Source organism: Microtus pennsylvanicus, chromosome 19, assembly GCF_037038515.1.
Source record: "Microtus pennsylvanicus isolate mMicPen1 chromosome 19, mMicPen1.hap1, whole genome shotgun sequence".
Lineage (NCBI taxonomy): Eukaryota > Metazoa > Chordata > Mammalia > Rodentia > Cricetidae > Microtus > Microtus pennsylvanicus.
Window position 1 is genome coordinate 32,528,704 of NC_134597.1, and position 23,154 is coordinate 32,551,857.

General features: G+C 42.7%; 2 protein-coding genes and 1 long non-coding RNA gene across 4 annotated transcripts in view; 1 reads left to right on the forward strand and 2 right to left on the reverse strand.

Moving 5' to 3' along the window:
• Positions 1-2,463, forward strand: part of Tbxas1 (thromboxane A synthase 1) — a 164,925-nt gene extending 162,462 nt beyond the window's left edge. The window contains exons 11-12 of one of the 2 annotated variants that reach the window (XM_075953768.1): positions 1,625-1,787; positions 2,197-2,463. In XM_075953768.1, the coding sequence (XP_075809883.1) occupies positions 1,625-1,787; positions 2,197-2,274 (241 nt within the window). In that variant the 3' untranslated portion in view covers positions 2,275-2,463. The remainder of the gene's footprint in view (positions 1-1,624; positions 1,788-2,196) is intronic. The other variant, XM_075953765.1, reaches the window with a different exon arrangement.
• Positions 2,464-3,211: 748 nt separating this feature from the next.
• The window catches only part of Parp12 (poly(ADP-ribose) polymerase family member 12), a 38,382-nt gene continuing 18,439 nt past the window's right edge, over positions 3,212-23,154 (reverse strand). The window contains exons 6-12 of the mRNA XM_075953764.1: positions 18,624-18,819; positions 15,487-15,628; positions 11,647-11,743; positions 7,409-7,484; positions 6,330-6,460; positions 5,326-5,477; positions 3,212-4,373 (exon numbers count right to left, since the gene is read on the reverse strand). Coding sequence (XP_075809879.1) covers positions 4,048-4,373; positions 5,326-5,477; positions 6,330-6,460; positions 7,409-7,484; positions 11,647-11,743; positions 15,487-15,628; positions 18,624-18,819 — 1,120 coding nt within the window. The 3' untranslated portion in view covers positions 3,212-4,047. The remainder of the gene's footprint in view (positions 4,374-5,325; positions 5,478-6,329; positions 6,461-7,408; positions 7,485-11,646; positions 11,744-15,486; positions 15,629-18,623; positions 18,820-23,154) is intronic.
• On the reverse strand, positions 8,351-11,634 carry LOC142838381 (uncharacterized). Its single transcript, XR_012908551.1, has 2 exons — positions 8,476-11,634; positions 8,351-8,427 (listed from the first exon to the last, which is right to left on the reverse strand). It is a non-coding gene; the product is annotated as an uncharacterized LOC142838381 (long non-coding RNA).

The window sequence follows — 23,154 nt, forward strand, 5'->3', positions numbered from 1 at the left end:
TCTAGAAACAGGTCCTTGAGGGATGTGAGTGTATGGGATAGAATTTGCCTTAGAGACAGCAGCTAGGGAGTCATGGGCAAAGTCGACCCCAAATGAAGATCACAGCCATTCAGACAGACTGGGAGGCACCATTTCCAAAGGAAAAGCTGAATTCATAGATCTAGCATCACAGCAGTAACGCACACAAGAATCAGTATCTTTTATTTGTCCAAGCCAGGACACAGGAGGCAGGGTTGGTTTTTGTCTATTTTTTTAGATTTCATTTCTAATTATGTGTAGTGTATGTTTGTCTGTGTGCACGTGGACATGCATGCAAGGATGTGCATGTGAGTGAGTGTAGGTACCCACGGAGGTCTCAGAGGAAGCTCTAGGCAAGAGTGAGCTGCCCAACATACATACTGGGAACCAAACTTTGGTCCTCCGCAAGAGCGGAACATGATCTTAACCACTGAACCATCTCTCCACCTTGTGGGGTTACATTTTGTGTGTGCACAAAAAAGCAACAAAGCCCATAACTGCCCTTCAAGCCTCAATTCATGAGATCCAATCACCTGGATCCGCTTCTTTCTGTGGACATGGATCTGGTCTACCTCCGACTTCATTTCTAGGCTAGGTGGTATAAGACACCTGGGCATCCCTCACACCCTACCCTGACAAAAGCAGTCACTTCCCTTCTGTGGCTCAACAGGGGAGGCTGGCAAGGAGCCTCTGCGCTCCATTTACTGACTCCATCTGAACCCAGGCCACCTCTACAACCTGCTCATGGGTTGTGAGACTCAGATAACTGACACCCAGCAAGTCCTGTGAACATGATAAAGATTCATAACCAGAAGCAGCAGTCGTGGGGGCTCACAGCATAAGAAAGCCCAGAAGTGGTAAGAAGCAAGCTGGCCATCACAGATGGGTGACTGTCACCTAGCTCCACAGAGCCAGGGATGAGATCTGATAATAAGTCCAGCCATTCTGCCTTCGGCCCAAATCTGGAAGCTCCCAAGGACTTAAGCTTCCCACATTTTGACCAGCAAAGCTAGGTCAATGGAGAGGTAGCTGCCAGTCTTCAATGAGATAGCAGGTTTGGGCCCCTGGGAGGGCTTCAAGGATGTCGCTAAAGTGAATGGGAACTTTGCTGAGGCTGTGTGGTCCGATGTGAGGGGAGGGAGGCCTGACAGGGGTGCTGGTCAAGCCTTAGGAGTTTGGCTTATCTCTGGGCTTCACACATACATGGGTAATAATGACTTCCTAGACGAGGTGAGAGGGTGCACTCAGCTAACTGAATGAAGCTGTTTCTGGGACGGGGCAGGATGGTGCTGAGCAGAGGGACCGAAGTATGGCAGTCAGAGGCCACCAGCTATCCAGAACCTTGAAGACAGCCCTGGACACAGGAGCTTCTTGTCCCTGATGGAGGGAGGGACTCCAGAAGGGGGGGGGTCACTCAGCCAAAAACGAGACTCAACCTACATATCACACATTTACATTATGATTTATAACAGTAGCAAAATTAGTTATGGAGTAGTAACGAAAATAATTTTATGGTTGGGGAGAAACTGTATGAGGAAAGTTGAGAACCACTGCTTTAGATGGAACAGGTGTTTCAGGCCAACTGTAACCTTCCCATGACCTGTAGGTTCACAGCAGAGGCCCGGCTTCAGCAGAGGCCCTTCACATACCTGCCCTTTGGAGCTGGCCCCAGGAGCTGCCTCGGAGTGCGGCTAGGGCTGCTGGTGGTCAAACTGACACTACTCCAGGTCCTGCGCAAGTTCCGCTTTGAAGCCAGCTCTGAGACTCAGGTGAGGGTCTGGTACTCCAGGGTGGCGCCCACCCTGTTTCTCTGACCCAGAGTAGGTCAGTCTCTGCCTGTGAGCCAGGCTGACCCCTCTCCTCCCAGGGATGCCCCATCTCTTGATCAAAGAGTGTGATAAAATCTCCAGCTCCATCTCGTCCCACATGTGAGGGGAGTTGAATGCTTGTGCTCAGCTAGGTATCTGCCCATAACTCCGTGATGTTTTCTTATTAGCATCACATAAAGCTGTCATAACTGCCCCTGAAGGGTTTGGGGTACTCAGCTTTTCCTACAGAAGCCAGGAACCCTTCCTCTGGCTTGGCTCTTAAGGTCTTATCTCTCAACCCACAGAAAAATTTTCATGAGCCATGCTTCGGGCTAGGTTCTGACAAATATTTTAATTTACTCTATTTTAGGTTCCACTTCAGCTAGAATCCAAATCTGCCCTAAGTCCCAAAAATGGAGTCTACATTAAGCTTGAGTCACGCTGCTGAGACAAAAGGCAGATGGGAAACAGAGCACCTGGTGATGATGACATCTGCGAACCATGTTTGAAGGGCATCCAGGATTCAAACAAAGGCCTCATGTGGAGACAGAAATGTTTAATATATGTAGACGATATCTTATCTTAGGGTGATTAAAAGGGTACATGGCATGTGAGCATGTTATTTATGTCATAGTTCCTGGATGTTTAATGTCTGTCATGTTTCATTTTGACAGTGGGGTTCCAAGCATGGTTTTCTTGGGACTGAGGTTAAATAAGGGAAAGGTCATTTTGGTTAAACTGAGTATGGTGTCAAAGGAAGTCCTGGCCTCAGGACAGCGGAGGGTGAACAGGTCCTGATGACACTTGGTACGGGCTTTTTTAGCTTCTCGTGATGAATAGGTTTCAGAGAATGTGTGCGGACACTCAGCCTCATGCTTTGACTAAGCAAGGGCAGAAGAAATTAACTGGAAGCGTCCACAGATGGAATAATCCAGGCTAAAGGATCTTTTTCTTTAAAGAGATCCTTCTGGCTCTCTTCATGCTTGGCGGTGGGGTTCAGACAAAACCAAACATTCCTGGAGACCTGCAGACCTACAGAGCTACTTCCCTGACTGCTCTCCCAGTCTCTGAGCACTCATCAGCCACTGCAGGAGGCACAACTGAACATACAGACCCCGCAGAAGGAATAGTCCAAGCAGTATGGGAGGGTGGGCATCTGATCAAAGGTGTTAGAATGATGCCTGGTGCAAAAAGGGTACAGAATGCAGGGCAAAAACATGTAGATGCCACTGATCAGAAGAGTCTTTGGGGACCTAGTTGGGATATAACTGGAGATTTTGTGCATATATATAATATGCTTTATTAGCCCACAGGACCCAGGAAAGGGCCTGCTGCCTATCCAGTTCTCCTAAACAGACACCGAAGAATGAACGCCAGCCTTCATCTGCTTCAGATAGTCTTTTATTTCCATACTCTTACTTATGTGACATTTGCAGCACAGGTCATTCGATCTCATTGGGATAGAAAACCCACACCTGGAAGGTGTCTGGTACTTATGGGATTCGGGTACAGGCACTTATGTGGGGGGGAAGCGCACTCATCTACGTCTCCTGTCAGGGGAAACTGTGCTTCACTTACACCAAAAATGCCTGGTTAGTGCCAGAGGGCAGAAGTGACAGTGATGCCTGAGGCCTTCCCTGAAGTCTTCTTCCCCAAGGGCTGACTGACAAAAAAAGACCCTCAAAAACAGAATTGTCATACCGACGTAAATTCTTAACAATTAAAATCCATAAAATAGTATGTAGAAATTCTGTGCTTAGCGTTAATAAACATCAAAGTCAGCAAAGAGTTAAAAATACAGTGCCTAACATTACTAAAAGACAAACGTGGGCTCATGATCACTACTGATGAGATAGATCATAAGCCAACCTGAAAGGACCTGAGAACTAAAACTGTTATCAGCCAAGGATTAAGACTGTAGCTTCAAGTCAGGCCTGAGAGCATAGGCCTGTAATCCCAGCTGCTCAGGAGACTGAGGCAGAATGTAATTCTGCAAAACTCTGCCTCATAATAAAAACATTTTAAAAGGGCTGGGGGTATAGCTCAGTGGTAGAGTGCTTGCCTAGCAAGCACAAGGTCCATCCCCAGCACTAGGGGAGAAAAAAAAAAAGAATGTAACTTCACTGAGAAGCCACATTAAATGAGAGTTCATTAAAAGTTTTGTTAATAAAAGACTTTCCCAACAGCTCCACCAGAAAGGCCTATTGCATCCTGGCCACACTCATTGCCGGCTGGAGAACAAGGAGCCCAGGGTAACAAAGACAGAGGGGGAAGCCTGGGGCTTGGAGGAAGTGGAGTATTGAATGAGGTACTCAGGGTAGACTTGATGCTTCTCAAAAACTACGAAGATGGTTGGGTCGGACATGCTGTTTACACAGCTGTCATAGAAGGCATTGCTCTGGCCTTCCTTGGCGGGAGGGCGGACGAAAGCAGCATTGCCCCTGACGAAGTCTCCCACCAGCACCCGGGCCAGGAACATGGTGTGGGAACTTGAGTCGGATTTGCTGTAGTGGTGGGAATAGGCAGCATCTCTCGCGAAGTAGCTCCCTGAAATGACACACACAGGCTGCACTAGAAGAGCACATCCTGGCAATGGGGTGCCAGCAGCCTCTTTTTTTTCAACACCACACCCCTCTTCTACTCCAGTTCTCTACCTTCATCAATCGTGAGGCCATCGACACCTCTTGTGTGGCAGGGCACATGAGGACGTCACCTAACTCAAACCATCCTCAGCTCTGAATCCAGCGAAAACCTGGAGTCTGTGAATACTTTGTTCTAGACTTCGGTTTCTCATCTATAAAACAGGGCTGTCCTACTCAGCCTCAGTGGGTAACATGGAAAATGTTACCCACTGAGTAACGCCACAGCTTGCAACTTTACTGTGAGTTTGAAATTACTACCAAATAATATTTTAAAATAACCAAGAGAAGCTGGGCCATGGTTGTGCAAGCCTTTAATCCTAACACTTGGGAGGCAGAGGCAGGTGGATCTCTGTGAGTTTGAGGTCTGTCTGGTCTACAAGAGCTAGTTCCAGGACAGGCTCTAAAGCCACAGAGAAACCCTGTCTCAAAAAAACAAAACCAAACCAAAAATAACCGAGACAAAAATGCCTAGAGAAGTCCTATGTGCGAGATGGAATGACACGCTCTTTGGCTTCTATTCTAAGGATGTCATCAAGGCCCAGTCTAGGGTGCTCAGCAAGGTGGGAAAGGTGCTGCTCTCCTCTTCTAACTCTCACCATCTCTTAGAGCCTCCATTCTACCAGAAACAAGTCCCAGTGAGCAGGACCACCTGCCGTAAGCTGATTGAGCTCTCAATCATGTATAATAATGGAGCTATTAATAGCCTGAGTACTGCAGTTCAGGGTTGAGCTGTCCCCACAGAGGCCAGAAGGCAGTGCATTTGTCACTAGCAGCGTGGACTGGCCAGCAGCTCCTGCAGCCTCTTGAGGCTGTCTTCAAGTAGTTCCCAGCTCCTGGTGGAGGTCACCCTGCCTTACCTTTGCCATAGGATGTGCCATGCAGACCACAGACCCGCCAGTCAAAGTTTTGCTGGCAGATGGCATCCACGAAGCTGGTGTTGGTGCCGTGGAACAGCTGCCTCTCATCTACTTCCTTCCCCCCGTTTTGCTTCTGCATTTGCCCTTTTTGCCTAGAATGGTAGAAACACGTATGTTGAGGACGAAGGTGTTGACCAAAGAACAGCCTCCTGAACCCATTTTCTTAAAAAAAATAAATAAAAATCATGTGACCGGAAGGTGGCTGTGGCTTCCCTGGCCAATCCCTGGAGGCTTAAGCCACAGAGCACAGAATGAGCAGAAGATGGGTTGGGGTCTGGTCAAAGAGCAAAAAGAAAGCTTCCCCTCCATAGCAAAAGGTTCTAGGAGCTAAACAGCTTAGAGGAAGGCATGGGTCCTTCTTCCATCCAGCTCCTGAGTGGAGCTGAACCTGGGAAGCTGGCAAGTAGAGAAAAGTTGTGAGGCTGCTGGTCTGGGAGTGCCAGGCATTCACCCTCAGCCCATCCTCCCCTCTAATAGGACTCATTCCAGCACTGCAGAGTGCTATGATGTTGTCCCAAACCCATGGAAGCCAAGTCAGCAAGCCCTAGACCGCCATGGAGGGCCACGATGAATTTCTACCCTGTGTGGAGAAAAGCTGGGTGGCCAGGAGCATGCTGGTCCTCATAGGAAGAATAAACAAACAAACAAATGCGGCCACTCCACAATCTGGCTCAGCTTTAAATTCGCTCTGTCCCACTGATCTTCAGGAAGTCAGAGTAAGAGTGGAGTCTGGCTCTGCTAGTCACAGTGAGAGCAGGACCTGCGCTAGCGAAGCTGCAGTCTCTGCACCTTTACACAGGGCTGCTACATCACACCGCCTTAGGGTGAGAAAGGAGAGCACACAACAGCCCTGGGCGAGCATGCTGCCTCGGACTGTCCTGGAGAGGCAGGGATGTTGGTAAGCAGCTAGCAGGATGTGGAAGATAGCTATCAGTCGCACACACCACTGGTAGACTTCCCACAGGCCCAGGTTCTGGATCCGCTCGATCTTTTGAACAGAGTAATAAGGCAGTGTACGGTTGAAGAGGTTCCACACCTTCTGGTACTCTTCTGAGGAAGAACTGAGAATAATCTTCTACAAAAGGAAAATAATTTCCATATATTATTGTCATATGATGCAAATACATGAACAATTCCTGAGACCCCTGGGAACCTCTATAACTTCAAGATAAAGCCAAAGAGTGATGATTTGGCTCTCTTCCCTAAGATGCAGTCTCTCCAGAGAAGGAATATTTTCAAAGTATAGTAATTTCCCTCTGGTTCACTTTGAAAATGGCTCATAGGTCAGCAGGTGGTGCCTAATACAGCCATCTTAAGTGTCTCCAGGATGTCATTTTTTTATATCCTACATAGACCAAAACCAAAAAAGTAGAGCACATGGCCTGTGAGAATTAGAATTACGAAGGTGTGTGAGCTCCTCGGGCCCTTCACATGCTGCCTCCTGCTACTCTGTGTGCTTTGTGCTCTGTAGGAGACATCCTCCCAGGACAGGCTCCATATTGGAAAAGTCTGTCTTCAATGTTTGGCATGTTCCCAGCACTGGGAATCAGCCAAGGTGCCTCATACTGATGGAGCAATAAGGACATTCGTTAGCACAGTGTTCTGCTCAGCCCCACTCCCAGAAAGTAGGCCTCAAATGAGCTACTGAATTGTCCTCCTGTCCACTGCTGTCTAGTATCTTCCCCTCTAAATGTCCCTCATCACACTCAAATATCCCCCTTGTTTCTTTTTATTACTTAGTGAAATAGATTAATTGTCCCAGCCCTGCTTGGAAGCTCTCCATAGCAAAGGTCACAGTTCATCTTTTCCCCTTACACTAACCACCTCCTTTCACGGAGAGCTATAGTCAATCCACAGTCACCCAGCCTTAAAATCCCCAAGACCTACAGAAACAAAACAGAAAGCCCACATGCATCTCTACCCTCTGGTGCCATGAGCCATAGTTTTATAAAGTAGTCATTTCACACTCATCTGTCTTTATAGAGCCCCTTCTGTCCAGTTCCAGGATGTGTGAATCCCATACCTTAAATCCTGGGTCCGGCAGAGCTGCAGGGTCCCAGTAGTCTGGGATGTTCTTTGGGCCTTGTAACTTAGTATTGCTACAAAAGGTAAACAAAACCATTTACTCCTTAGACATATGGAAATCCTTCACGGGTGATCTCTGCTCACCAACATCACCAGTCCTGAGTCTTATTTTAAAAGATAAAATATTTTAAAAGATAGCAAAATATCTACTACACAAGAACGTTCATCACGCCTGCCAGCCAAACCAAAAAGCCATCAGTCCTGAGAGATGCACTTTTCACCTGCATCCCACCAACCACACAGAAGGGACAGAGCACTCAGGAAAGCAGTATACATGGGCCCCAGCCTTTACCCAAGTCTTGAAATTAAAAAACACCAAAGACTTTTTTGAAGCCTTAATGATATACACTTGACATAGAAAAAAATATTTTTTTAAACTGTAAAATTGGCCCCCAAACCCACTTGGTAATAGAAATTTGAGTTAAGCTGATGAAAAGGTACTTGTGGTCTGTTGTTTGTCCTTCTTAAATGTGCATTCTTTTTTTTTTTTACAATACACACACACACACAGAGTGTTAAATTAAAAGGTATCATGTAACAGACATATTACATTATGTTCTAAAAATATAAACAAATAAAAGCAGTCGTAAAAACCATGACTCAAAGGGCTTAGGAACATCACTCTGAAAACTACAATCCAATTGATTATAGGTAAATCGAAACCTCCACTGTCCTTCCTACAGCAGATCTATCTTCTATTTCTGCTGGCAAGGGACAGCTCTTCATTCCAAGCCTCCAGAAAATCCCACAAATAATTTTCCTGGGAAAATATCACAGTTTAAAAATAACCAAGGAAGATCCATCGGTGAGAACCAGCCACAAGATTCTTAGTTTCACCTATTTTACCTATTAAGATGGTAAAATTATCAGATTAGAAATCAGCATTTATTCTTCTTATGATTAAAGAAAACACTTGGAACACACATGAAAGAAAACCATAATAAGATCTTCAAGAACCTAACAGGAACACACATGTAAGAAAACCATAATAAGATCTTCAAGAACCTAACAAGAACCAAGCAGAACTGCTAGAAAGAAAAAGTGAATCCCTGACAATAAAAACTCGATGGTTAGCTCACAGCCTCACCCACCTCAAGAGTGAAGTGCACTGAAAGACACATGGAATGAAAGCATTCAGAAACTGGTCCAGAGAGCAAGGCAGTGGGAAATGTGGGAATCCAATCAGAACCTCAGGAAGCTCTAGACAGAACAGAACTGATGAGACATACCAACCACAGCTTTAAGAAGCCCACAGACTCTCCGCAGAATAAATATAAACACATGCCTAGACACAGCAGAATGAGGTACAGACTCCAAGACCTTTAAAATTAGCCAAAGGGGGTGGGGAGGGAGTGTGATAGCTTCAAAAAGTACTACTTTGACCTACAATGCTACTGCAAAAGCTACTTGGAAAAGCAGAAGACAGCGGAGTGTAGCTTCAGTGCTCTAAGGGACAGTAAAGCAACCACAGCCTAACAGTCTACACCCAGTGAAAGCATCTTTCAGACTAACTACAAACAACCACAGCTCTCTTCCCTTTGATATCTTATCTAAGGAATTTGAAGAAAAGTAAAGATTAAAATGTGAGTAATTTAATGAAGCCCTCACAGTAAAGAACAAGTGTCTCTTAAAGTTAAAACAAAACAAATATCAAGATTAGAGTATGAAGTCCTTACAGTAGGAAAACATCAAGACATCCATCCATTCATTTGTGCCTAAGTGAAGAACCCACAGAGCTTCTTACATTGTCTCTAACACAATGAACAACTTCCAAACTAGTAGAGAGGAAAATAAAATATATTTTTTAAAAAGTCAACATTTTTTATTTTTTATTACATTTAATTTGTGTGTATGCATGTATGCACATATGTGTGCATGCACAAGCACTTGAGCCACAGTATGCATGTGGAAGACACAAGAAAATTTGTTTCTCTCCTACCACCCATGGGTCCAAGGGTTGAACTTGGGTGTGTGTCAAGTTTGGCAGCAAATGCCTTTACCCACTGGGCCATTTTACCAGCCCTGGATTATGTTAACTGAAAATGGAACTAAACTCAATGTATCCAAATGCTCCTACAGACTAAGCTATGTCTCATTCGTGCCCAAACAGCCATTGTTGCTATAGTTACTAGGTTACCAGCTACTGTCATAAGGGTTGAGGAAGGAACTAGGCACCTTTTCTGTATGGGCAGGATACAGGATTCAGCCCACTGAAGAGTAGGACTTGAATCATTTGTACCTTATTTTGTATTTGATCAAAATAACTACTTTTTTGTGGTGTTAGGAATCAAAACCAGGACCTTGCATTGCACATACTAAGCATAAGTCTGCTTACAGTCCCCTAAAAACTAAATTAGAATGATGACACAAGAAATCCAGAAAAGCCGGGCGGTGGTGGCGCACACCTTTAATCCCAGCACTCAGGAGGCAGAGGCAGGCGGATCTTTGTGAGTTTGAGGCCAGCCTGGTTAAACAGCGAGTTCCAGGGCAGCCAGGGCTGGCTTGTTAGAGACTATGAGGAGATGCCGTACTCAGACTAAATGCAGAGGGGAGGGGCTTGACCCTGCCCCAAATTAATGTGTCGAACTATGTCAACACCCCATGGGAGCCCTTACCTGTTGGGAGTAGTGGATGGGGGTGGGCTGGGGGAGGCAGCGGGAGGAGGGATGGGAGGGTGAACCTTGTTTGGAATGTAAAATCAATTAAAAATAAATGTTTAAAAAAAATTAGGCAAGTTTAATAAAAAAAAAAAAGAAAAAAGTCTTCAGTGATTTGAACACATTTGAACAATTACATAGGAAGTCTTTATGGTCTTTATGGGCACCTGTGTATATATACACACTATTTTATTTTGCAAAGATAAACACAGAAAGGGCAATTAGAAGCAAACAAAAATGGTTAGCACAATTGGAGCAGGGTAGTGATAACACAGACACAAACTACTGAGTATACTGTGTTACAGAGTTGGACTTTTAAACACGTACATGTTTTACATTTCATCAAAAGTAAACTTTAATTATAAGAGAAAAAGGAGGGCATGTTCTCAGGAACTTACCTCATTGTATCTGACTCCCAAGGCATTGCTTCTTGGACTGCTAATGCACATTTCCTCTCACTTACACCAGATCTTTAAATGACCTCTCTGTTTTAAAACATAATAAACTTTCCCTCTGAAGTCTTCAGAGAACCAACAAAACCAAAGCTTAGGCAGTGTTGTTGTCTGAAAGTCCCAGCATGGCCATGGCAAACAGACTCTAAGGGGAATTTGGTACATCTTCACTATCTAGGCCATCTTCTAGTACACAGCTATGTGGCTTGGCTAGCTCTAACCCCATCACAACTGTCCAAGACTAAACTACTTTTGTTTTAAAGAAAATTTGATCAGTGCAGAGCAAGAATTTCCCATTAGCTGCAGAAAGTCTCTCTCCCCTATTGTGTGCTGCCTATGGGTTCAATTAGATGCTCTTAGCAGCCATCCTGTGACACAAAGAAACCCACTGTGAAAGCGAAGCTGGTTTGCTAATGGCTATTATACCAGAAGTTTCTTTGTTTTGGTTTTCTTTTCAAGACAGTCTCTCTGTGTAGCCCTGAATATCCTGGAACTCACTCTGTAGACCAAGCTGGCTCTGAACTCACAGAGATCTGCCTGCCTTTGCCTCCTGAGTGCTAGAATTAAAGGTGTGATGGTACACACCCAACAACGTAAACATTTTTTAAAGATTCAGGTCCATAACTCTGTTATCACATTTAAAGACAAACAATAGGCTGGCTTCAAATCTAGCCAGGTTTGCACATCCCAACAGACAGTTTTGTGATTTTTTTTGAGGAAACCCACAAAGCTAATCTCACTATGGCTCACAGACTTTCCCAACTAGTTTGGGTTTTGTTTTGTTTTGTGAGACAGGGTTTCTTTGTATAGATGTGGCTGTCCTGGAACTAGCTCTATAGACCAGACTGGACTCGAACTCACAGAGATCGCTTGCCTCTGCTTTCCTGGTGCAGGGATTAAAGGTGTGCGCCATCACGGCCCGATTTCCCACAGGTTTAATGACAGTAAGATGCTAGCCATGCATGCCAGTCAGTACCCTTTCATGTAATCTGAGAAGCTCTTGTTTCTGGCAGCAAAGCACTCCTCAACTGAAAGCTACACCAAGTAAGCTCACAGAAGCTACTTACCAGGACTGCTTCATTTGGACATCCTGGGGAGACACATACTTGGGTCTGCGGCAAACCTTTCTGACAGTGCCATACACAAGGTTTTTCTGCAGAAAGGCTGGAAAACAAACAAAAAACAACCTAATGAAAAAAACACACGTGTGTGTGTGTGTGTGTGTGTGTGTGTGTGTGTGTGTACGTACATTCGTACATGTATGCACAGCAGTAATGTTCTGTAAACATAAATTAAATGGGTTGGACAGATAATCCAACATGTAAAACCCAAGATCAGTTTTAGAAATAATGTGATTTTACACACTTCAAATAGTCATAAATAAAGAAAACCGGTATCCTTAGGAGACTGAGTTTAATGAATAGAGAAATGATTAGTAATTGGTATATCAATTATGCATGAATGCTTTTGAATTGTTCCTTCCAATAATATTTAAATTATTATTTTGCTTAGCAATTTTTTTCCAGCTTAGATGTAAAGTTCCAGCCAAGCCTGAGACCAAATTACCACATCTTGAGTTAATGCAATTTATAGGTAAAATTTTGCCCTTATGACTTTTCTTAAATTTGAGTAAGCAGACTCTACAGCAGTGTTTATCAATCTTTTCAAATCCATGTTCTCTTTAATAAACAAAACATTTGACCCGCCCTCAATCTCAATCTCAGGGTCATCCCAAGAATAGAGCGTGGATATCCATCCACATTTGCATTGAAAATGACAAATATTTAGAAGCTATATTTCCTATTAAGGAAATCCTATCAAGTGCTACTTTAATATCTAAATATATAAACCAATTTTTATTTTAATTTTAGAAATATTTTAATACTAAAGCTTATAGATGTCTGAATTTACCTGCTTTTGAAGATAAACTATGTAATAATTTGAGGACGTGTCCCTTCCACTGCAGCTATCCTCATTATCTTCTGGAGTCCACTATTCACTTAGCTCCCTTAACCTTTCTGTTGCTCATCATTCAACCGTCCACTGATGCTTTGCTCATGAACACACTGGCTTAATAACCATATATAATGAATCTTAAATGACCTTTCAACAGTAAAAATGGCTACTTGGCATATATGGAGTGGTTAAGCATATGTTAGACAGCTTCTCTAATCTTTCATTGGGAAAAAAAGAACCCCTTTTCCTAATAACTTTGTTGTTTCCTTAATTTACACTGGACACATCCCTAAATGAGCTTGCTGTGGGGGATTCTGCTGTTGACAGTCGGGGAACAGGATGTCATTACTCTGCTTCTGGAAACTTAGCTATCATTTTGAGTTATTCTTTCATGAGAAGAATTCTTACCAGAGCTGGTCATTTGGGCTGCTGTGTACATACATTTTGAAAGTGTTTGCTTCCTCATAATCAGTAAGTGTAAGTGGCAGAGTTTGGCTTGAGACTCTATTTCATTATACATAGTAAAGACTGGGTAGGTAAAGTCAATGACTTCAATCCTTTTCCTTTATAGATACTATTATCTACCAAATAATAAAAAAATCAAGCAACAGGTAAACTGTGATCACCTTAAATCAGTTCACTGTGAGCATGCTTTTTCTAGCTACATCCTTGTACTGAAAGTCTATTCTGTCTCCAGGGGCTGAAGTCCAAGTTGAGAACTAGAAAGGTATGTTTAAAAGAACTCAAACTGTGGTTAGCAGCAGTCAGAGGAGTGAACGCTGCAGAAACTGGGTCTTCACGACAGTCCTGCCTTTTCTATCCCCTGCACTCTTCTGTATACTGCCGTCAATTACAGTGACTGGCACTTGGGACACTCTTGGCTGGTTTCCTCCAGTAAAAGTCATTCCTCTGGAGAACAGAAGAAACTTCGCTGAGGGGCAAGAGCATCAGGGAGTCTTCCTTAAACAAAACCGTAAGTGCCATAAAACCACAAGTCAAAAATAACTGAACAGTTCCAATGACTTCGTAGCTGCTAATGCCCCCGCCGAGGAGTCAGAGTGAGAGGTCCTGGTGCCTGACCTGCGGGACCTGCTGACGCTGCTCCGCACTGCAGGACACTGAGCTGCTTCCTGATGCTTGGGACCCACACAGCCACACTGCAATGACTACAATTTTCTGCAGTCTGAATCCTGTTTACTTTGGAGTCAAACTAGAAATGCAGACCGAACATTCGACTGTTTTAAACTTTGGGACACAGAACTCATTTTGATTAAAATATTAGCCCTGAGAACTAAGATCTAAACTTTCCCCTTAGGGGAAGAAAGACTCAAAATAAGGAGTGACTGAAGGCCCTCTTCACGTACAAAAGGGAGAGCCTAAGCTTGACTGACAGCAATAATGTCATTGGACTCTCACCCATCAAAAAAACTTTTCTTGTCTTTTGATTAGAATGGATTTAAGGAAATTGTGGTATGTCAAATTGTGGAATGTTTGTTAATTCCCATCCTAGAATTATAGTATTGACTTGGTAATGTTTGTAACTGCTTGTAAGACATTGAGAAAAGTTTGACATGCACTGTAATTTAATGCATATGTTAAGAGTTCTAGATTTTCATACAGTGTAAAATTGTTAAGAGGTGCTCTAGACCAGCTGAAGATAACATTTTCAACACAGGTGATCCTCCTCCCCTTTAACTAAGCGACTATAGCCTTAGGAGCATGATTATTCATAAAACATTATGATCTCTCCTGACACGAAGTATGGCTCTGAGACACAGAGCCCAAAGGTATTTCTATCCCTTAATCTCTTGTTTCACAGAGGTCAGCAGTCAGAGACAGGTTTGAAGCTTCTTCTCCCCAGATACCTAAGACAGAAACTCGCATAATTAGAATGCCTGTTCTGAAGACGGGTAAGTCTGGGTAAATGAAGGAGTCTCTGCCTAAGACCGGTGCAATCATCTGTCCTGTTGCAGAAGCACGGGCTTTATTAAAATTAATAAAAAGTGGGGAAGTGTGGGGGCTGAATTATGCAAGTCCACATTTCTGGTGGTCAGAGAATCTGAACAACTTAAAGGCGTCTAGCTCTCAGATAGGAATACAAGCTGATGCCATCCTAACAAGTGGTCAGGATGTGCTAATGTTGTTCTGCTCCTTCTACTGTAAACTGGGGAAGAGGTGTTCTCAGTCTACATGACAAAATAGGCATAGACAGGCCATGGCCTACTCATTCCCCTAGGAAACAATGCTAAGGAAGTTTGTGTTACCTTCCCCCTCAGTTTACCTTGATATAAAAGATTTTTGGAAAATAAATGCAGATGATCTCAGGATATGAATGATGCCTGAACTCCCTCCAGGAAAAAAAAAGTAACTGCCGAAAACAGACAACCAAGTGGTTTTCGGAAAATTTGCCATGGCACCTTGCTGCTTTCCACACAGAACAGAGTATACAGAACAGTGAGGATACACTGCAGCAAGGCAGGTCCTCTGATTCCCTTTAACATGCTGGACTGGTGAGTGTAAGTGAGCTGGCAGAGCTGGATGGAATGTTTGCATGGAGACTGCACAACTAAAACTTGCAGCGTTCTCACAAATCAGACGCTGAAGAACTGGCCAATGGGTGACTGCTCTGCTTTTGTCTGTTAAGATACATGGGGGAAAAAAATCACCTCAGCTCCAGCTTCTAGACACTGACTAAAAGGACAGAACTTTTAATTAGTGTGTCCTAGAGCATCAAGGCTGAAAGTACCTACAGAAAATGCAGTAGCTTTGGTGCTATGCCTAGTAGAGTCACGTGGGCCTTGGAGAGCCAGAGGTTAACCTTCAGATACAGAACAGCCACACTGTATTCACTGGCCCGGTCCCTCAACATTCCTGAAACCCTTGACAGTGCAGGGCAGGAAGTATCTCCTTGCTTCTACCAGCGAGGCCCCAGGCTCAACAAGAACAGGTACCTTTGAAGTCTAACTCGTAGCTGTGCTTTCCAGCCTGGAACTTCAAGGTCGCTGCCTGGGAATCAGCCCCCGGGGCACAGACTGCCAGGTAAGCCTTCTCCACGTCACTGCTGCTGATGGTGGTCACAGGGTGCACTGTGCCCTATAAGGGGAAATCCAAAGATGTCAGGGAGGCAAGAGGTTGTGGTGATGAACAAAAATGCTGGTCAATCCAGCCCCCATTCTGGACAGATGATCTTGTTATAGGGAAAGAGGAGGTGCCAGGGAGCAGGGTGACGGGATTGGGGGTATGGAAGGGAAGTTATATGACTCTCTTGAAGCTACTGTAAATAGATGATGGTACATATAGGTCTTGCTAAGTAGGGTAACCAGGATGCAAGCAATAAAAAAGCAAAAGAACAGCAAGATGACTTAGCAGGAAAAGGTACTTGCCACTAAGGCAAATAATCTGAGTTCAATCCTTAGAACATGTAAATAGGAGAAAACAAACTGCTACAATTTGACCTTTGACCTCCACATCCATGCAGCAGCATGAGCACACCCACATATATACATACACACAAATACATAGATAAACAAACAAGCCATTTTTAAAATTCTTCAGACTAGATGGTACAGCTATACAAATGATGGCAAACTATTAACGGCTAATTCACCTAGGCCACTTAGCTGGTGAGCTCGAGAAACACTACCTCTTCTACAGCTATTCTCATTCCCTTAGTCCTCCAGTCAGGCTTCAGTCCCTTTCTGTGCTGATTTTCTGGTCTCTTGGAGGATCTTTTTTCTGCCAGTTATTTATTTCAATTCTCATTTTCTCTGCAATTATCTACTAGATAATATTTGGGACTGGATGGACTAAATTTGAATTCTGCGGCTTTGCTATGGTTTAGATGTGATTTGTCTCTCAAGGATTTATGCTCTGAAAGCATAGTCTCCGATGTGAGGTAGAGCTTTAAGAAGTAGGACCTGAGGCTCTGTAGGGATGGCTCAGTGGTTAAGAGAACTTGTTGTTATTGCTGAGGACCCAGGTTTAATTCTCAGTAACCACTCGGCAGCTAACGTGTCTGTAACTTCAATTCCAATGGTGTCCGAGGCCTCTTCTGGCCTCTGCAAGCACCATATGCATACGATGGACAGGCAAACATGCAGATAAAACATCCACATATGTAAGATAAAAATAAATGTACTCTTCACTAAGTCACAAGTTCTATAATTTAGGGACAAAACATAAATAAAACAAAATCTGTCCCTGCCTTTGAGAAACAGTACAGCAAAAAAGGAGAGAAAATAAAATGCAAGTAGTTAATTCAATACGTCATGCTCAAATATCCCACGGGTCTACGTGGGTGACACAGAAGCTACAGGCACTTGCTGGGAGTGACCTTTTCTGAGGCACAATCCAGCAAAGTTTCCTGAAGGAAAACAAGCATGAGTCAAGGCCTAACTCCGAAGAATGGCTTGGCTCTATGAAGGTGGTCAGAGAAGGGGTAGTAGGCTTATGGTTTTGGAAAGAAGTATTTTATGGTCCTATAGTAGTGCTTAGTTTCTCCTTTTAAATCTATCATCCTTCAAAACTAAATTATTAGGTTAAACTTGGAAGAATGAGGAGGTGGTATAAAAATCACTTCCAGACAGTGAAGGGAAAAGAAGATAAAACAGGAAATGAAGGAAAGAATCAGCAGAGAGGAAACAGAGTCAGACATATAACTCAAGTCCCATCCCCAAACCTTAAGGTGAAAAGCCCCTTAACACAGGTTATCACAGGGAAGAGAATGAAGGCAGCCAAACAGAAAGCAAAAGCGAGGGACTTTGGCTGTATCTGGAGAAACCAGTGGTTAAGCTGAGGAAGCCCAAGATTAGCAGCATTTGGAAAGTGACTAGTAAGATTTGAAAGAATGAAAAACTCCCATGTGTTCTAAGGCAGGTCTGGTTGATTCTGACATCAAATTTTGGGGTACATTCTAAACTCATAAACAAACTTAGCTTTTCTAAAAATCAAGAGAAAACTAGTCTGAAACTGGAAATTAGAAAAACAAAAAAACCAAACAAACCTAAAAAAAAAGAAAAATTATATGAAGGGAGAATGACCCCAAGGCTATACAGCTAACACTATAAAAGGAGACCCCCAAGAACTCAAGTCCACCTATGTCTCCATATCCTTGCAGCATGTGGACACACCCACATGAAGTTCACATCCAGAGATTCCCAAACTGTCCTAAACAAGCTTACAGACTGTAAACAAAAACACGCACGAGCAAAGTGTTGGAGGTTGGAGGAGAAAAGTCTCGACCCCTGAACTTGACGGTGCAGTCTGGGAAGCTGCTCAGAGACTACTTCTGCATGAGTGCTATCAGAGCTCTTTGTGTTACATCAACAGGGCTGCCTCTGTCTCCCCCCCAGAGCCAGAGGGATCATCAAATAAAAAATGACTGTTGCCTTTGGTAGCCATCTATTTCTGAAGAAGCTGCAATATATCATTCTAAGCATGGAAGATGCACCCATGGTAAAAGAGAAATGTCCTGTCCTTGTGGAGCTTACATAAAAATGGAATCAGAGAAGGGCATTCTACATATAGTTAAGAACAAGAAACCCAAGCCTCAACACAACCTCCAACAGGTCAGGAAGTGCAAGTACCATCAGGTCCCCAAGATAATTTTCACTGTGGAAAAGGATCTCTACATAAATGACTCTCTCCACATAACTTCATTTCTGTAAAGTCCCCAGATCTTTTGATCCCAGCCTTTGTTGACATCTTCATATAATTGACAGTGAGTTACCTGATTTGGGTTCCAAGTCAATTGCTGATATAAATCATATTCTCATACACTGCTATCTTCTGAAATTGCAGAAACAGGCAAGAAAAGCAATGTGAAAGCCTTCAACTTTATACTACAGTTTAGGCACTAGCTCCAGAGTTTTCTGTTAACTAACAAAAATCAATGAAGAAAGCTGACATCATGACAGTTATTTAACATTCAATTCTCATGAGCTAAGATATCTAATCATTCAAGACAGGACTGTAAAGATGCACTGTCATCCAGGTCTACCAAGTACACTCCCTGGCATCTTTGTGTTTCTGTTTAGAATGGATGTTTCATCTTATACAAAATTGCCATCCTTTTTATTATCACACTTACTTGTCTTCCATATTCCTGCCAAGAACCAAACTCATCCATCCAGTACCAAACCCAGTCAGTAGTGAGGATGAAATGCGGGGGTTTGGTGACTGAAGAAGCGGTGGAGAGCCTGCGAGCCACAGTACTACCAAACTTCATGGAATCAAAGTCTAAGTTAACCAAGCGTAAGCCAGCAGCTGACTCTGTGTACACTATCCTGGAAAAGAAAATGAAGAGCAGATTAAAATTTCACGAATTAAACAACACAGGTGATTCTGCTTCCACCTATGAGAATATAGATGTGCGAATAGTAAATATGTCGTACTGTTGTAGAAATGTTTCCAGCGGCAGGGAAACCTGCTTTACAAGATTGTCACCTCTGCTCTGTGAAAATCAGGATGATACAGAAGACGGGTTATCATGAAAATCCTTTCACTGTAAAATTCAGAAAATGCTGACTCTTCTTCAAAATAATTAAGACTGGAGATGTGGCTAGGGCAGAGCATTGGCCTGGCATGAACCAGTTTGATCTCCGAGACTACAAAAATAAAATGTGTTACTAAGCTGTTAAAAAAAAAAAGAAATCCTTAGAAAACAGAAGCAACAATAGTTAGCATATACTGAGCATTTGCCAGCCCATGCATAAAATAATTTATGTATAGCATAGTCAATCTTTACAGCCCTATGGGATGAGGCTAGTATCTCCATGCAACAAATGGAAAAACAAAAGCCCATGAGAGCTAAGAAACACATCTGAGCAACAACAGCCAGCAGACACAGGATAAAGGAGATAGTCTAGCTGCACAGCCTACATGGCTAGCCACCAGTCCAGACTCCTTTCTAAACGTGATACTGCTCCAAGACCAAGAGGAGTGAGGACAGGGTCAATGACTAATGACATATTTTTAGCAGCTAAGGCAAGGAGGTGGGGGACACATGCGAATGCAAAATCTGGGGAAGAAAGGAGGCCACATCTAAGGAGAGATTTTTTTTCCCCCTTTAGATACTGAACCGGGAATTTCACAGCACTCCTCAATTGAGCTATACCCCAGGTCTCTCTTCATTTTGAAGCAGTCATTAAGTTGTCCAGGCAGGTCCTGAACTTGTGATCCTCCTGCCTCACCTTCCCAACTAGATGGGATTACAGATCTATACCACAGACTCAACTCAGAAGAGATACTTCTAGCCAGACCTGGTAGCACACACCTGTAATCCCAGTACTTGGGAGGTCTAGACAGGATCAGAGGTTCAAGGTCATTCTCAGCTACACAATGAGTTTGAGGTCAGCCTGGGTTACTTGAGAGTCCATCTGGACAAAAGAAAGATGGGGTGTGCTAGAAGGAAAGAACAGAGAAGAGAGAAGATAGACACATTTCTGTATAGCTAGGTCCCAGGAACATGCCATGCTAAGGTAGTCAGGAAGGACATTCAGCTGTATGCACACTGGCTTTGGAGAGAAGAGGAAAACTCCCTCGGGACTCTCAACCAGTCAAGCCTCACACAAGTTTTAGACTGTTGCATACTTCTTTGTCGGAATTAGCTGTAAAGATATTGGTTTCCAGAAAAGCAAATATCAATTTCTTGGAGGAACTCACCTCACAAAAATTGCCACAAATAAAGTTTCATCAAACATATCTCAAAATCAAATCAAACAACACATGTGGGAAAAGACTCCATGAGAAAATGTAGCTGACAACAAATAGAATCAGACTACTGAGGCTTTCAACTAGCATTCTAAGATACAAATACGTGTAAAGTGGTTCTGTTTAGCTAGTTATCAAAAGCCTAAATTAGGATTATAAGACTAAAAAAATTGATCAGGTAATCTTGATGAAAAACAAAAACATTTGAATAAGTAATATAATATCATAGATTTTAAAGTCACAGACGGACTCACTGGATCTCCTATGAGGCTGAACTCTATGAGCCTGGGACTCTGAGAAGAATTCCCCTAAATGCAGCAAAGAAATGAAAAGTAAATGAAAGAGAAGGTAGGAGAATAAAGAATAAAGTAAAGAACTCTCAGTCTACCACTTCATCAGGATCCCAGCAGCAATTCTAGAGGAGACCAAGGCTCAGAAAGTGGGCATGTGTCTGCATAAAAATTATAAAGACATAATTCTCCCCAAACTCACAACAGTCATGGAATTTCAAATTAAAAATACAGCAGAATTAACTGTAAGCTGATGAAAATTTTAAATTCCTAAAGACCAAAATAGCAAGAACCAGAAGCAGAAGCAGCAGCAAGAGGAAGAGGATGAGGAGAGTAGCGAGGAGGAGGAGGAGGAGGAAGAGGAGCCTTTGTCTTCCCAGATACCAGAACCTAGTATTAGGCTCCAATAGGTAAAAGAGATAGTGTGGGACTGATTCAGACAGGCACTGACCAGAGGCCGGAAATAGACGAACACAGTGACCACCACAGGAGGCACTGAAGACGAATGTAGAAAAGATGATATTTGACAACAAATATCAAAATGAGCTGAAATGAGCTAAGGTGTGTTAACATTTTACCAAATTTGGCTCTCTTCTGGTGGTTTCAAAAATGAACTTCCAGAAATGAGTAGTCATGAGCTTGTATAATGAGCATATTCCGTAGTTTTAATTTTATGGCAAGTATTTTAATCACGAACAAATTAATTAAAACTTTTCAAAATAGGTATTAAAGAAACTGGTGATTCACCTAAGAATGAAACTGAATTCAAATTTAATCACATAAAAAAGAATTTAAATATAGTGTTATACTTAAAATGTTCACTTTAAGAAGAAAACTCAGGAGAATTTCTTTTTGTTTTTAGAATGAAGGATTTCTTAAGATACATAAAGTACAAAACCATAAAGGGAAAGGTGGATAAATATTTCTCTGCATTAAAGGCACTATCAGCTGAGTAAAAGAGCTAATTTTTTTAACTCACATTTAATATGCAGAAATGTAAAGACTGCTTCAAAAATAAATGGATAGGCAAAAACATGGCTCTCTTTATTCGCAAATGCAATTAAGGACGGACACTGCACAGCAAATGAGCCCTAACAGCCAATGGACACGTGGAATCACGGCTACACAAACTGAGAACACATTTTACACTCTTGACTGGTTAGTATGTAAATGGTCAACAGTACCAGTACCAGGGGGACACATCATTAAATACTGCTAAGGGACTGGGAAGTACTATGATCACCTGGAAGACAATCTGTTATCATCTGACAAAGCCAAGGACAAACACAGCCTACCTCCCGGAAGACCCCTTTGGAAATTCTCCCAATAGAAACACACATATGGTGCACAGAAGATTGGCCCATAACAGAAGTATTGAATTGGTATGGAAGTACAACCCTGTAATGCCAGCCCTTGGGAGGTGTTGGCCAGATTGACAGTTTATGGGCAGCCTGTGCTGAAAAATGAGACCCTGCCTCAAAAAGGAAAAGAAAAGAAACCACAATGCTGTTAGACTCCAGGCATTTCAGCACACAGCAAACCGTTCAACTTTTAGGTCCAAGAACAAAACTAATCTACGGTGAAAGAAATCAGTGAAGACAGCTTGGGAAAGTGAGCTGAATGAAGAACCTTCTAGAGTGATGAGATACTGTATCTCAATCAGACTACTGGCTACAAAAGCAAATATATTTGTCAAAAGTCACTGAGATGTATACTTAAAATATTTATGCACAACATTGTCTAAAATTTTCTTCAAGTAGAAAGATTATGGGTGGTATGTGAGCTATTTAATCTTCCTAAGGAGAATAATTTGCTTCACAATTTTAGTCAATATCAATTTGCACATATGCACTCTAAGTTCAAAATCGTTTTAGACATTCAAATCCTCTTTTTAGAAGGCTCAGCAGTTAAAAGCACTTACTGCTTTAACAGAGGATGAGGGTTTGGCTCCCAGTACCCACAGTACCCACAGTAGCTCACAACTGCCTGTAACTCTAGTGCCAGGGGAGTCAATAATACTCTTTTGTGACGTCTGCAGGCACTCACATGCACACACATACACACATAGATATAAACAATAATGAAATAAATTCCAACCCCTTTTTTTTTCTTTTAATAAGGGTTTATTTATTTTTATTTCTTGGGTGCAGTATTTTGTCTACACGTATTCACCACATAGTGCAGTGTCTGAGGAGACCAGAAGAGGGCATCGGACCCTCTGCAAGACAGTTCTTAGTCACCAAGTGGGTTCAGGAACCGAGGCAGGGCTCTGCCAGAGCAACATATGCTTGCTTACCTACTCGGCCACCTCCCCAGCCCACGCCCAAAATAAGATTTTTTAAATTATCTTTTTAGCAACATATTGCAGCACGTTCTAACACAAGCTAAGGTTAAATATTTAAAAGAAGGCTATCTGAGACTTCTGTTTTCACTATGATTGGCTGAGTGAAATGCTAAAAAAAAAACCAAAACTTAAAACATTCAGGCATTCAGGTTAAACAGTTTAGCTGTGACTTTCCAGAAAAGATTTTATCATCTGGATTATCTGCAATAATAAGTAACTGTTTCTGTGATCAATCCTAGCAGCAAGTAAGTGAAGTTACTTGGTCTTGGTACCAC